Genomic DNA, 15,558 nt, shown 5'->3' on the forward strand with positions numbered 1-15,558 from the left:
GCAAGTGAATTGCTTCTGTCCATGTGGCTGGACTAGCTACCCAAATTAATTATGGCACAGTGTTCTAGTTTCACAATATACTGCACACTCTCCAAGAGCATAATAAAAGGACAGTCATCTTCAATGCTACTTGATGATAAATTTCAGTGAAGACTTCTCACACTTTGAGTCAGAGGATGAAAAATTATAATCATCTGTTAAAAATAAGTAAATAGATATATGTTTGATAACCCAGAGTGCCATAGTCCACTCAAATAGTTCATGGACAGCACTGATTCTAATTTTTTTCAATGAATAGATTTTTTTCCACTTTAGTAATATACTATGTTGAACCTCACACCTTTATTGTCTTGCTTTGAATTAGAATTAGTACCACTGAAAAACCACAATGTCTATTCAGAACCTTTCAGTTTTCTTTTCTAGAACTTTACTATGCAAATATGTGTGTGTGTGTGTGTGTGTGTGTGTGTGTGTATATATATATATATATATATATATATATATATATATATATATATATACACACACACACACAGTTTTTTCTGTATTTAGATTTGACATTTGGATAAACCTAAACAAGTTTAAGGGCCAGAGTTTAGTAGGTAAATACCAAAACACTTTTTTTCTTTATGCCACCAGAAGCTAATTAAAGCTGTTTCCCTAAAATCCAGATCAGTTAAAAATGCTTTGGAAGGACTGGAAGGGCATTTCAGTTTTTCTCCTACGTGCTAATGATCAACTCAGTCTACAGTACAGACCAGAGAGGTCAAGACACTTCAGATGTGTGCACAAGAAGGCCAAGCTTGGGAAATCTGGATACCTGAGTGACTGGGAGAAAAAGCAAATGATCTCTAACCCAGGGTAAAGATCACTGTGGCTGAGATCTATTAGAGATTCACCAATACCATTTTCTTTCTCTGGACATAAAGGAACACTGCACTTCTCAGACTCCTTTGCAGTTAGATAGGGGTCATGCAACCGATTCTGGCCAATGGAATGTGGGTGGAAGTGATATAAGCCAAAGACATGATGTAAGCCATTTTCTGGCCTGGCCCTAACCCACCTGGTCTCTTCTTGCCAGATCTTCTTTGAGGTCAGTCCACTGTTACATGGAAAAACTTAGGTCTACCTTACAAATCAGATAGAATTTAGGCTGAAATTCTGTAAACCAGAAAGCCTTGGAATCCTTGAAGAATGAGAGCTGTTTAGGCCAGTCTAACAAAAGCTATGGGCATCACAATAAACTCCATTTTTTAAAGACTGTGTGTCTCTGAAACTGAAAGTCCCACTTATAATACACACAGTACTGAGTGCCAAGAATTAAGATACAATAATGCAAAGAGGTTTTAAAAAACTCTACCAGATGTAATGAAAGATGATTGTGCAGACAAGTCAGAAGTCCAAATGCTTCAGTTTCACCCTTCTGAACATCAGTGCTCTTTGAATAGTATGGTTGATGTAGAAGGTAAGGGTGACTTGGCTGAATCTGGAACAGCCCACAATATTCCCTAGGTTGTATTTTTAAAATAAAACCCTAAAATGTAAGATGTTTTTATTGCTTCTTTCTTTCTATGACACTATCCAGACAAAACAGTTTTAGTTATTTTAACCTCCCTATTTATTCATTGCAAATGAATGGCATTTTATTACATATACATTAACTTATTTGTATCATAAGATCTGTATGTTCTTCTCACAAGCACCTATCACTAGCCTCTTTCTCTAAGTAGAGGATTATTTAGCTTTATGGAAATGTAAATAATGCCATGTTTTACATATATTAATATTTAAAGCCTCAATTTAAAAGGCTACAGATTTTACAATGAAGGGTAAGTATTCAACAGTTTTCTCTAAAGTGTACTTTATGTCTTGCATTTAAGTATAGAAGTTATCTTCTTTACTTGAACATTTATAAACTCAAATCCTTTGAAATGTTTTTCTTCTTGTATTTAATGTAGCCTGTTCTTTTGCTTAGAAAGATATATTGCCACATTTATCAATTTTCTGAGAAGTTTCTCAAACAGCTTTACCTTATAAAATGCTACTATTACAGTGTAACAATAATGTTACAATGGAATTATATATTTTTGTAACCCTTCTCCCTTAAGTGAATAATTAATAGTTAAAGAATAGTTTCTTCCTACAGAAGGCTTTTGAATGGCATGGTCGGTCCATAATTCTACCCGATAACCTCAGAGAGTGAATAAGCCTGTCACTAGGGCATATAATCCTCCAGGCGAAGAAGAAAATGTGTTAGGACATAATTAAATACTTTTGGGGAAAATAGAGGAAAAGAAACTTCATCTTTTGTCAAACACACTTTTGTTAACCCAGACTTTGCCAGATTTGCAGTGTGTCAAAACTGGTCCTTTCCTTAGCCATTTAAGTACCAAGAATGCCCACTCATTGTTCACGACTAGTTTCCGCTTGCATGTGACAAAACAGCTAGTTGGAGAGTCAGCCTCGGTCAGTGTCTATTTAGGGCAAAATGTCAAAAAAGAATGTCCTGCATTTGGGACTCAACAATAATGAACATGGCTAAATCTGAAAATTAACAAAAGAAAGTGAACAGCTTTTTAAATTCTGAAGAACATTAGATTCTGGTGTCCTTTTTGTTCTGATTGTTATGGCTTAACACTCTGAAAAGACCACCTGTTGGGCTGCCATTTTGTGACTGTATTAAATGCAGCGATTGCATAAAAGAACACTTTCCAAAATAACCCGGCATTATTATTCACTTATTTTATAGTAAATCTGCATTCAAAACCTGCATTAAAATATGAGGCTTTTCCCCTAAGTGAAATTTAAAGCTATAAGTTTGACGTAAATGCATACTCAACCGTAAATGCTTGATTTTATGGTCAAATGCATTATCCTTAAAAATGAGTTCAAGGAAACCTTTGATATGGCAATTAGAGAGTAGGTTGAATGAAGTGAAACAGTCAAAAGTGGTGGATGACAGACAGGGAATCCCCAAGGAAATGACACAAAACTGATAGCATATAATTATTAGACTGACACAGAGAGGCATAACGTAGTTGGAGAAAATTACTGTTGCCTATTAAAAGAATATAATATCCTGAGCAATCCTGAAAGCATATTTTACTAGAACAATACCTTCGAATTCATGAATAAAAGAAAAACCATGTATGTATATGTATAGCTGATTCACTTTGCTGTACAGCAGAAACTAACACAACATTGTAAAGCAACTATACTCCAATAAAAATTAATAATAGATACATAAATAAATAAAAGACAAAAGAATAGCCATGCCCCAAGCTCACTGGCTTTGCAATTCACTTCCACTAAAACTCCCTCCTAGAACACAGTGGAAATAAAAATATTACTAAGTCCAACTGATGAAAATGAAAGTTTATGATGCAAGTGACAACTAAGAAAATACAGAAAGAGAATACAAAAGTGAAAAGAGAACCTCTTCCTAAGACAAAAAGACCATTTCCTGTCAAACTTTCTAATAACCTTTTGGAAATATACATTTTGCCATTGAACATGACTGCTTGTATTGAAAGACATCTGTGTTGTGTGAACAAATATTTTGGACGCATGACTCTATTTTCAGTTTTGTGGCTACTTTAGAATAGTGTGGTGAGGAGCAATTCTGTGTCCCATGAGTTTTAATGGTACAGGAGCCTGTTAGAGTTAATGGACTTTCTGAATTTGGAAAGCATAGTATTAAAAAAAATTTTTTTAAATACTACTTTAAAAAGTTTCTAAGATTTCCTAAATATTTCACATTTCAGGTTAATTCTGATTATAGTCTTTTCCTTGAGATGATTTATTTCATTTATTTTAAATTTGCTCTACTTAATGACCTAGAGTAAGTTCCATGGAATGCACGAGTGTATTGTCACAAAAATAACACGTCTTTATCACCGAGGTACAGCCAAAACGTCTTTCCCTAAGTTTTTCAAAGTTTCTATTTGCTCAAGGCTTGACTTCTATAAAATGTTTTAAAAAGTGAAAATTTATTTCTATGTTGTATTAAAAAAGAACTTTTCCTTTTAAAGGAAGAAAAGTAAAAGTACTTTCCTTAAGCCTTACTTCCAAAGTAGAAAAGACCACGAAAAAAGAAATTCCAAGTTGATTAAGTTTGTAAAAATTTCATTGTTGATTCATGCAAAATATATTGTCACATTAATCAATTTTCCAATAAGTTCCTTAACTTACAGAGACTCTTGTGAGGTGTAAACTCAGAATATTTAATCAAAGTGTGAGTTTAAAAAAATCCCTCTCTGAAGGTAGGACTGTGTAAAGGTTAGAGATCAAAAAAAAAAAAAAAATCCCTCTCTGAGTAGATTTAAAGGAAGACTTATGTCTGATAAATAAGCACATTTGGATTTTATATCTTCTCTGACTTTATATTAGATGATGGTATTTAAAGAAAAGCCTACATCTTCCACATTCACAAGCAAACATAATCCCTGTTTTTTGAAAATATTATTTTTCCCTTATGTTTCAGAGCATTATGTAGGGGAATATAACATCAAAAAATAAACATGTGGAAGAATATAGCAAAATGCAAATATTCATGAATAGGGAGGGTACTGTAATGAGATAACTCTCATTTATAAATTTGGGATTTTCATGATGAAAAATTATGAATGCACCCAAATGTCATGGGCGTTTATGTGTCTGGAAGAGCTCAAGATACTGAACTAATATGGTAATTTAAAATTTTAGTTGATCTCTCATAAGTTTAGCTTCCTAAAGATCTGTTTTCCTGACATAAATGTCATTCAATGGAATACTCACCACCCTTCCATAAGAAAAATGATATGAAAAACTGACAAAAGACATCATGTCATGTCCAAGACATGTCAAAATCTAGGGTCAGAGACCCTTGTAAGTCAGTGACTTAGCAAATTAATGCAATATAAAGTTGTTTGTGGAGCTGTTCTACACCCAGACTAAAATATGCTTTATTCTCCTAAGGAGAATAGCATCTTATAAACACCTCAAAAATTAGGCAAAATTATATAACATATAATAAATTAATATGAGTTCCCTGTCTGCTAAGACTGAGTTCATGGACCTAGTTAGACAGAATCATGGCTAGAAACTAGAGTTTATGTAGACAAATAGGTTAGGCTTGGAAAAAAAAAAAAAGAGAGAAGTGTATCATTATGAGAGTCACAATATACCTGGAATGTCAAGGGTTAATAAGAGGTAAAGGGAAAGTGAAGCGACAGGAGAGATGAGGAAATAAGAGAAATGGAGCAGATGAAAGAAAGGTTTCAATGCAAGGTATTGTTGGGCACAGCTAGGTGTCAGAAACAAAACTAGAAAAATGGGAACCACTTCGGAAGGAAGATAAAAAAAATAATAATGAATGTATACCACATGGTAAAAAGAGAAAGAAAATAAGAAATAATACAAAGGCTTTCAGGCATTCCACAGAGCATATCTGTGAAAAAAAAAAAAAAAAAAGCAAGCAAGCAAGAAAAGAAACAGTGAAATTGAAATTTTCTCCAAAGGTATCTCATCTAGAAGGCTTCATTGTGCCTTCCTTTTCACATCAAGAATTTAATTTTGCATTCCCTTTGTCTGTCTTGAGCCACATTTCTAGTTTATTCCATGGATTTCTTTTTTTTTTTTAAAGTCTCCTTATTGGCTAAAAGAGAGGAATAAAAATCAGATCCCTGCCTAGTCTCTTTGTCCCAAGTTTAGGAAAGATGGGAATGTGTTATTCATTGATGTTTGGGTATTTGCTCATTTTCTCTCCTGTACCATAACAGCTACTGTTTTCATTTTCTTTAAGAGGGTCTCCTTACGATGCTAATACTAACAGACTCTACACTACGAATTTACCGTTAATCAATAAAGCTCCTTCTGTATGTTCATGGAATGGAATATAATAAGTTGAACTCTTCAACTCCAGGATTGTGGTTCTCAGCTGAGGATACATTTTATTTCTGGCCCTTTGGGGTCTGTCTAGGCTGCTGCAGGAGGTTGGGACCTCCATCAGGAGAGGTGGCTTATTTGGACTATCCTAAACTTCTCCTTGAATAAATACAAATTCTATATTTGACTGGAAGGAACTAAGTCCTTCCCTGACGCTTTCTGCTGGTTTCGTTCCAGAGCCACGTGAGCTTACCAAATTCCTGTCTGTATTTGCAGCTTGGGGTTAATTCTGACCTGAGCAAATCAGTTATCCAGAAGGATACCTGGCCAGTCACTTCCCTAACTACAGCACATGGGAGCAAGACTAGCACCTGGGCAACTGCAACAAGTCACCAACTGTTTCTCTAACCCTAGTCATATTCCCTGGGCAAGAAACTTCAGTTTCTCTGTCTATAAATTCCAGGGTATCAGCAAGTTCTCACTTAACAGGCGTGTCACTATTATACAGACCCATTCTCTTCCACTGACCACCAACCAGTACGCGACATTTGTTGAGGCCCCATGGAATGACGAAGCTCCCCTTCAGCTGCTGACACCCAGCCCTACATATTCGCCTCCCGCTTTTGTCCATCCCCGACAAGGAACTTCAGGCAGCAGTCCTTATCCCCAGCTTCTCTCTGGTGCCCATGGCAACCCCATCTATTAATGCTGAAATGTGACTGCAGGTTTTTTTTTTTTTTCTGGAACCTTTTTGAAATGAACTGTTGATGCTGCAGTTTTTGCACATCCTTCAACTTGTGCAGAATTCACAGCCGGAACTTCCCAGCCTGAGTCCAGTCAGGTTCACTAAGACATACTATCTAAAACCTGCCATTTAACAAAAGCCTTTTGCATTTCAGAATTCATTTTCCTCCTTTCACCATTTTCTCTTAATTGCTATAGCAGAGAACTACTTTTGAGAGGAAACTCTTTTGCAAACACTTTAAATTTAAGTCAACACACACATACATAGTAAGTGGTGTGTGTGTGTGTGTGTGTACATGCGATACATGAAGGAATATGCATTTAAAAGCTCATACATATTCTACATCTAGAAAGTTCTATGTAACTTCAATTTACTAGTTCTCTGAGCTATCATACTAACTGGATTGATATTAGTTAAGGACAGAACCCTAAAAGCCTCTTTTGCAGCAATATATTTTAAAAATTGCTTATAATTTGCTTATTTGCAAATTCTTTAAAATCAGTTTTTGAAAAGAAATGACACAAACATCAGTTTCTACGTAGAAGTTTGCTAGCGTCCAGGTAACGTGTGATACCATTTCCTGGTTTAACTTCCTCCTTCACAGAGTATTCTCCTGATTTAGGGTACTCTCACTTCCACCAGAAACTGTGCATTTACTCAGTTTATCCATTTTTGCTTCTCTGATACAATTATCATTATTCTTTTAGCTTTTTAAAAATTCTGCTTTAAAATCATATTCTTTCAATGTATCTAGCCTTTAAGAGATTAAAAATCCTATTACTCCTTCATGTGTAAATCATATGTGTAAATCACATCTTTTATAACATTTATAAAAGATGTTAAGGAAACATCTATTATAAACTGCAATAGAAGGCCAAGTTAATGGGAAGAGCCAGAACTCCATCCTGGAATCACCCACCTCTGAAATTCAGCCACTTCTTGGATAAAAAGCAACAGCTGTGAGAGAGCATAGCCTTGCTAACATTGCACACCTGGTTAAGTCAGGCAAGAACTGGAAAGACTTTCTACCTGAATTTGCAGGGGTGAGGGGGAGAATTTTAAAAGCTGAAGTGTAATGACCCCTCATGGGAATTTGAGTCCAAACTCAGGGTTAAATCTTACCTCATAATAAAAGATGGATAAAGTCATTATAATCAAAAAGAGGGTCTGCCGAGCACCAGGTTAGGGCATGTCTTTGGGCTGGAGAGAAATGCTTCCTCCTATAGCATTACTGAGGGTCCCAAGCACAGGATAATTTCATTCTCATCTGTGCAGACCCAAGCTGAACCTACAGGAATATAGGCAAGACCCCGTGGGCTGCAGCAGTTGTGGGGAAGCGATCAGTCACCCCATAGGGAGAAAAGCTTTCTGGCTGCTTTCAGGAAGGACTGGCACAGGCAGTAAGAGTGAACCCTGACAGGTTTGCGAAGCAAGGGCCAGGTAGTTACAGTAAGAGATGGTCTTCTCCCACGAACTGCTCTATTAATTATCCATGTGGGCAGGAATTGTTTCTCTTGAGCAGTTACTGATACAGATATTCACACAGTTAATGAAACTCCATCTGTATAGGGGCTTCCAAGTGGGAGTGCAGGCTGAATTCATTAGTTTCAGACGGGAAGCTTTTTTTTTTTTTTGTAAAGCCAGGAGAAAACCCACAGTCCAAACAAACAGCATTTGTAAAGTTCTGAAAAGACACTGCTACTGGAAATGAGGAGGGAGAAAAAGGAATAAATGCTTTCCAGCAAAGCCTACTTTCTTTAAAATGAAAAACAATGGTAAAGGTTTCCATATGTAATTAAAACCTCATTCTGAAGTTACCATTGCCACTGGCTCCCAAAGGACTCAATTAACAGGAAGCTGCAAAGAATATGGTATTTCTTTGAGATGCTTTAAGAAATACAGGAAGACAATAGGTTGGATAGTAGCTTTTACCTCCAAATGATAAGCAATTATGGTTCCTTCCAGGGTAGAAGAATAGGGAGTAATGCTAAGAAAAGTGTAATGTGAAATTAGATGTTCAAGGGTGCATATTTATCACTAGACCTATACTGAAATTCAGGCTGAAAATGATACATTCGTACAAAGTCCAAACTTAAGAAAATTCTTTAAAAATAAACCACAATCCCTCCCGTCCCCCGTCGTTCAGAATATTTCACCTGAGAAAGGAAAAGCGCTCACTCCACGCACACTTGACTGAGGTCTCCTTACCCAGACAGAGGATTCCTTACAACTGAAGATGGTACCCAGTTCTGGGGACCATCTCGCCCCCGGAAGGCGGTTTCCAGGTGTCCCGGATACTATCAGGTTTAATTTCAAAGTACTGAATGAGGCTTCCATATGTGTGTAGCGATGGTAAAAAGAACAGAAGAGACAACTTCTGTCACTCTGCTTGTTAGTGAAGTTGACAACCAAGCCAGGCAGCCATCTGTGACTTGCTTAAGCCCTGCTTCAGGTGTCTGCCTCTTTGAGTTGCTAAAAATTGGATCTTAGAAATTCAGTATCTGAAACAAGCCGCTGCATAGCCAGGGTACGGACAGACTGGAGGCTCACCTACCCTGCCTAAACTGGACCAACATCCACACCTGGGAAGAGGCAGCAGCAGCATTGCTGTTAGAGCTAATGAGCAAAAGCAGGGACACCTGGGATGAAAAAAATTAAATTATAAATAAATAAATACCAGCAAACTACCTGTTCGTTTCTACCTGGGAGGACCTTAGGAAGGCTAAACAGTGCCTTCATTTCTGGGCTTTCCCTTTGAAAAGGGAAGCAGACACTGGGAATCATTCCTTCTTTTCTTACAGGTTTTTTTTTTTTTTTTTTTCTTGGTCCTTAATGGAGATCTTGAACTGCAGAGCCGCCGTGTCAGAACTCAGATGGTTAACATTCACTTCTTGCTGTTTTATTGCATATTACTGTGAGCGCCTGAACGGCGGGAGCAGATTCAGGCAATTACAATCAAGTCAGGGCACACGCCGCGGCGGAGCAACACGAGCATGATGAGGATACTGATGAGGCACTTATCAAAAACCCCACATCATCCACACGCATCAGCCACAACATGTCACCCCAAATGAGGCATCAGCTGCCTTCAAAAGGCTCATTGCACAGTGTTTACTGCTTCCCTCGGACCCACTTTTGATTTTACGGTCAGAGCTGGGTTCAAACAGCAGCTGTCTGGCAAAGACAGGTCTGCGGCTTCTAGCAGCTTCCCCGAGAGTCCTGGGGCTTTGTCTGGGGAGATTTGGGGAGCAGGTCCTGGAAGGGACGCGGGAAGGCAGAGAAGTTTCCAGGTCCATTTCTCTCGAAGAGGAATCCCTTTCCCAGAAGGGGCCCTTGATTAATTTCAAGCACTAGCACACAGTGCTGGCATAATGGAGGTCGGGGGGAGGGAAGCCAAAGCAGCAGACTTTTACAATCTTCTTAAAATAGTAACAGGGTGGGTGGGACCTCTCATGCAGACAGAAGTCCTAGAAAGGTCAATCAATCCATTTGGGAAAGACAGATCCAACCAGGAGAACCGTTCAGGGTGGTGACAATTTTTAATTTGTTCATTATCAACTCATTCTTGGGTGGTTTTTTGGGGGGGCGTTTATTAGTAATTTATAGGAGGACTTTATTTCAAAAACACTGTTTTCTGCTATGGAGGAAGTAGGTATATTCCTAGTAACACTCCTAAACTATTCTTGGTCACTTTGGGTTAATGCAAGTTGCAGCTAAATACTTGGGGGAATGTATTTGTTTACACGGGAAAAAAAAGAATATGAAAAAATCATTGCCATCTATTTTTCAATCTATGTCATTCCTGGTAGGGAGAGACATCAGGCTGATACATTTTTGTACATTTTTTAAATGGGTGGATTAGTCAATGTTGTTTATTTTGAAGCTAAATGCTCTTGACTTCGCAAATCCTCCGGTAAAACATTTTCCAGTTAGAGCTAGGTCAGTTGAACCAATACCAATAAAAGCCACCCAGACTTTCCATGTTTTACTCTTTTGGAGACTTTTCAGCACAACCACACCTCCACACCCACTAGTGTGTGCCATCTCAGTCACCCAAAGCAGTGGGAAGAAACGGCAGCACATGGCTTCCAGCCTGGTACGGGGCAGGCATGGAACAAAGGTGGGCTTCCTTTCCCCTAAACCAATGATCTGTCCTGGAGACAGCACCACGTGGAGAACAAGGTTCAGCAAGGTGTTGGGGGGACATCAGGTAGGTTCAGAAGACAGTGTGGACATGGGGCAGGCCACCAGGCAGAGCCACCAGACAGAGCCACAGACTCTGACGAAGGTCCAGGTCCTAGGACCTAGAAGCAACCCTAATGTACCTGACACTGGTCTAAGATATTCCTTTCTGTACTGGGTCCTGAGTGTCAGGAACTCTTCCTTTTCAGTTTAATCACAACCGTTGCTACTTTCTTTTCACTGCTTTTCGTCTGTGATTCTAAAGCAGCTGGCATTAGGTTTTGAATGGGATTTTAACATCTTCACACAAAGTGGGGAACCAAACAATACTTTGGGAGACTTCTGAGTTTGAAGAACTCTGATAATTATTAAAAATTAATTTACTTTTCCTGGTAAGCCATTTTACCCACTCTTCAAAGTTAACATAAACCAGAGTTCCCAGAAATTTCAGGAAAGGGGCTCCTTAAGCTCCACTCTGTCTCAGAGGTTGTGCTGGTTTTCTTTCCTTCTGGGTCCCTTTGTCTCCTAAACTTTCTGAAACTCCTTTTATGCCCCTTATCCAATGATATTCCAATTTGGCCCTTTCTACCCGAGCTCTTCTCTAGTTTCTGGGGGTCGTAAGTTTAAGCCCACAGGTTTGTGTTCCAAACTTGTATTCAAGGGAAAACCCCATTAGACACCGTCAAGGATGGTGACCACAAGGCTGAGAGCAGCGCCAAACGTTGTTAGCTAGCTCCAGGGGAGCCAAGGCAAAAGAAGGCAACTGTGAGCCTCATTTCCCTTTATCGTCTCAGCCCCTCAGCCTCCAGCGGGAAAGAGGAGGCTTGATGTGCCAAGAACCTGTGTTTATTAGATTATGGTAAAGGAGTACTAAAGGGAAAACAAACTCTAAATGCATGAAAGAAAATGTGTGGTTTCCATGGGATGATGGAGAATTTTGGAAGGTTAGATTTAAAATTAACTCAAGAATCTTAGGTTCATCTTAGTCCTTCCAGATTTTGCCTATGACTGGCTTTCACCCAGTCCTGTCTTACCAAACTTTCGGTTAGCCTTTCTTTTTAGAGCTCTTCTAGCAGGTGACACGTATCGATGACATAGTGAGAAAATGAGTATTTAGAGTTCAGCAGTAGAGTATGGAGAGGATTCGTTAAGCCATCAGATGCATTTGTACGGACTTTAGCAACCTTCTCACCATCAACAATGCCTGCCTTGGTCTTTGGTTCTTTCTAGGGGTTGCAAACACTTAAAAATTTTTCAGTAAATTTTAATATCGTTGGTTGTATATATGTGTATGTTTTCAAATTTTATGTGTTGATACCTTTCTATGTCTAGAGGGGTAGGGGGAGGCAGGAGAAGGACTGCAAATTAAATTGCAGCATGATACATTCTAGGCTGTTATCCAAACCAAATGAAAAGGAATTATTCATGTAGCGAATTCAGAGGGACTCACTGGTCAGATGGCTATTGAGTCTCCTAGTTTTTGACCTCTGGTTTAGTAATCTAGAGAAAAACAGTCCTGCAGGATCCTTGCTGGGAGTTCCATAGAAGATACAGGCAAGAAAGACACGGTTTGCATGTGTGTATATGCATGCAGCGTGCACGTCTGGAATGTGTGTGTGTGTGTGTGTGTGTGTGTTATCTCTTTGTGGGGTCATCATCTAATGCTCTTTGTGATGCACATTCTAAATTAGGCAAAAGAGATGCATCTTTCAAATGCAGATCATGTTTGCATTAGAAGAGCAGTGAGAACACTTGTCAGTTTCAGAACATTTATGTGCTAGAAGTACTGTTAGCAGAAGAGCAGTTTAGATAAATTCAAGACTTTTTTTGCTGATCACAAACATTAAGCTTCACACCTGAAGCCCTCAACCCCCCGCTGTGCTCTAATCCTAGCACCATTCACCCTTAGAGACGCAGAGTGCTGTGCCTGGCTCTCAAACCTTTGATTGCCCTCACTTCGAATGCCACCACCTGCAAAAATGCCTTTTGATTCCCTTTGAGCCTCTTGAGAAGGAAGTAAAAATGATAATTCATGACAAACATTAATTAATTGTTTACAAGATGATCTTTTCTTTTTCCAACTTCTGTTCAGCAGACATGTTGAACTGCAAGATTCCACTCCTGACGCCAGAATTTGTCAAGAGGCCTGCATTGTTGTTTCTCACTGAGGCATAGGACCGACTGCGGGCCATTGTTTCTCCAGCTCAAGTGGGCCTGCCTGGTTCTTGTTGGAAGAATGGAGGTGACATGCGTGAGTTCCCAAGTATAAAAGAACTCCGGTTCTAGAAAGGAACAGGAGTTTAGCCGCTAATGCAGAGTAAATAAACATTTTTCACCACCTCTTGCTCCATGTGATTTTTTTTTAAAGGTCAAGAGATGCCATTACAGTATTTTAAAAGCTTCAAATTATGTTTAAAGAACTATCACTAAACTCACAGAAAACTTATCCGAATTTGGGAACCCACTGTGATTGTTTGGTCCTTGAGTTTTATCATTACTGGGAGGCGGATTGTAAAAGGAATGCAGATGCCCCATTGTTTGTAATATCCTGCAATTTGCACAAAGTGAATGTGGCTCAAGTTCTTCCCTATTTCCCTCAAAATATGGAAAATGTGGAGACCATTCAATTTCAAATTTTCCTATGGTCCACATTGCAGGTCACACATTCTATACAGATAAGAATGAGCCTTTGGGGACCTTTCATGATGAACATGTTCAAGATGCAAAGAATGGATCATGTTCCTCTGAAACCTCCAATTGTGTGTGTGAAAGAGAGAGAGAGAGGAGTAAAAGGCAGGGGGAGATTTCTCATTCAAATTAAAGAATAAAAAGCTTACTTCAAGGAAGTATAGAGTAACAGCAGAAAGACTTCCTCGGCAACTGAGGTTTTCAGATTTCAAATTAGGAGCTCTTAGATCACGGCTGCTAGGCTAAAAATCAATTCTATATTTTCTGAGTTAATGCGAAGGATTGCACTTAACAGACACGGAGACTAATAAGGTATGCAGAAGGAGAAAAAGTAGCACACACGCACAGACTCAGGCCTTAGTCTTGGCCATGATCCAGCACAATGATGTTTCAACCAGATTTGAAAAAAAATCAATAACATCTGTGGTATAATGGTTAATTAAAGCAGCTCTTCAGCAGAGCTCAGGAGGAGAGGCTCGGCCTGAAATTCAGACAGCTGAAGCTTGATTATCAGGAAAGAATGCTTTTTTAGCTCTGAGTGGATAGGCCAAAAGCTGCAATGTGCCGAAATGGGGAGAAAAATTGCTTTTATTTTAACTTTCTTTAAGTAATCAATACATGCTTTTCACCTGTATTAGGACACTGCTCAGCTTCAAAGCCCTGTTACTCCACTTCAGCATAAATTCTAGCTACTGTCCTTTGAACCTTAGGTTTAAAAAGGAGCCCCATCCTCTGTAAAGCAAAAGCAAAAGAAGCAAAAGAAAAGAATATGCAGGTGTGGTTATATGTCCTTGAGAGCAGCTAAAGCTCAGGCTCTAGGATGGTTCGAAGTGTTTAATCCATAAGCTATGAGCAAAGCTGACCTGACCTTGGGGTATACAGAGGTCATAGCCAAAGTACTAAGGTGGTATAGTAGAACGACTAAAATTCCTCAAGGAAATTGTGAAGGGCAGAGTCAAATTTCCCCCTTTTTGTCTTCCTATTGTTTTGAGTTCTGTGCTAGGGATGTTTACCTTTTGAAGGACAAAGGTCAAAGAATCAACAATGATGTCTCCTGGCCATAGATGGCAAGGTCAGCAGATGACTTCTCTAAAGAATAAAACTTTAGTAACACCCCACCTACTATTTTCTTGGCCCCTTGCTTTGCCTTCTATTTCGGATATTGTTCCTGGACAGCAGAATCTGCGTCTTCACATCACTGGCAAATTTTGAGAAGCACTTGTGAAACCATATTGCTCTCTCTAGATGACGGAAATCCTCACACAAATACCAGTGAATAATACAGTTTGTCAATCGGTCATTTATTTTTTCATTCAAGTTTTTATCAGTGCCAAGCATGTACCCACTACTGTGCAGGGTGTCAAGGTTCCAAAGACAAATAAGAGATGGTTCTTGACCTACAAAGCTCATTGCCTGTCTGAGGGATGTGTGCTTGTGAAAAAATAATTGCAAACTCATCGGAAAAAGAGCTCGAATAGAAGGGTCAACAAGAGCTAAGAATTTTGAAACTCTCTCCTGTCAACTGAGCTCAGGAAGGGGCAGAGTGAGGGTTTGGGAGCTTCAGCGGGGAGTGACACTGAAGCAGAATCTTGGAGGAAGAGGAAGAATTTCCAGGCAGACAAGGGAAAATGAAAGGCAGGGAAGGCATTCAGAATTATGTATACTTATGTGAATTGTAAGGATTAGTTTGGAAGAATATATATAGAAGAAGTGATACAAATGTCTTATAAAATCTTCATAATTAATCTTTATATTTTACATTGGCTCTCCCCATGTCAAGAACTATCAGGATCAGAGATTCCAACACCATCCTTTAAGCGATCACAACCTATTAGTTCTTTTTTTCTTTCATCTGACCATACTCCCTCAGTGGAGGCTGGGAAATTCATTGGTATCTTCTCTTCTCTAAATGCACTTAACCCCTTTGGCTTTTCCTCAGGGCTCCAGTTTTTCATCCTATGACTTTTCCTTTTAACCCTTCTCTGAGTCCTTTCCAGACTCCCTTTCTCCACAATTTCAAAATGTGAACTAGCTTTAAAGGCATTAAGGAGCTGGCCTGTCCATCAGTACGCTGTATA

At 38.8% G+C, this 15,558-nt stretch overlaps 1 protein-coding gene across 2 annotated transcripts in view; it reads left to right on the forward strand.

Annotated features, from left to right (window-relative positions):
- Nucleotides 1-13,132, forward strand: part of MBIP (MAP3K12 binding inhibitory protein 1) — a 66,904-nt gene extending 53,772 nt beyond the window's left edge. Inside the window, exon 8 of one of the 2 annotated variants that reach the window (XM_067028575.1) lies at nucleotides 12,888-13,132. In XM_067028575.1, the coding sequence (XP_066884676.1) occupies nucleotides 12,888-12,896 (9 nt within the window). In that variant the 3' untranslated portion in view covers nucleotides 12,897-13,132. Of the gene's footprint in view, nucleotides 1-12,884 lie in introns of both variants that reach the window. The other variant, XM_067028574.1, reaches the window with a different exon arrangement.
- Nucleotides 13,133-15,558: the final 2,426 nt, after the last annotated feature.

This window comes from Kogia breviceps, chromosome 3, assembly GCF_026419965.1.
Source record: "Kogia breviceps isolate mKogBre1 chromosome 3, mKogBre1 haplotype 1, whole genome shotgun sequence".
Classification (NCBI taxonomy): Eukaryota; Metazoa; Chordata; class Mammalia; order Artiodactyla; family Physeteridae; genus Kogia; species Kogia breviceps.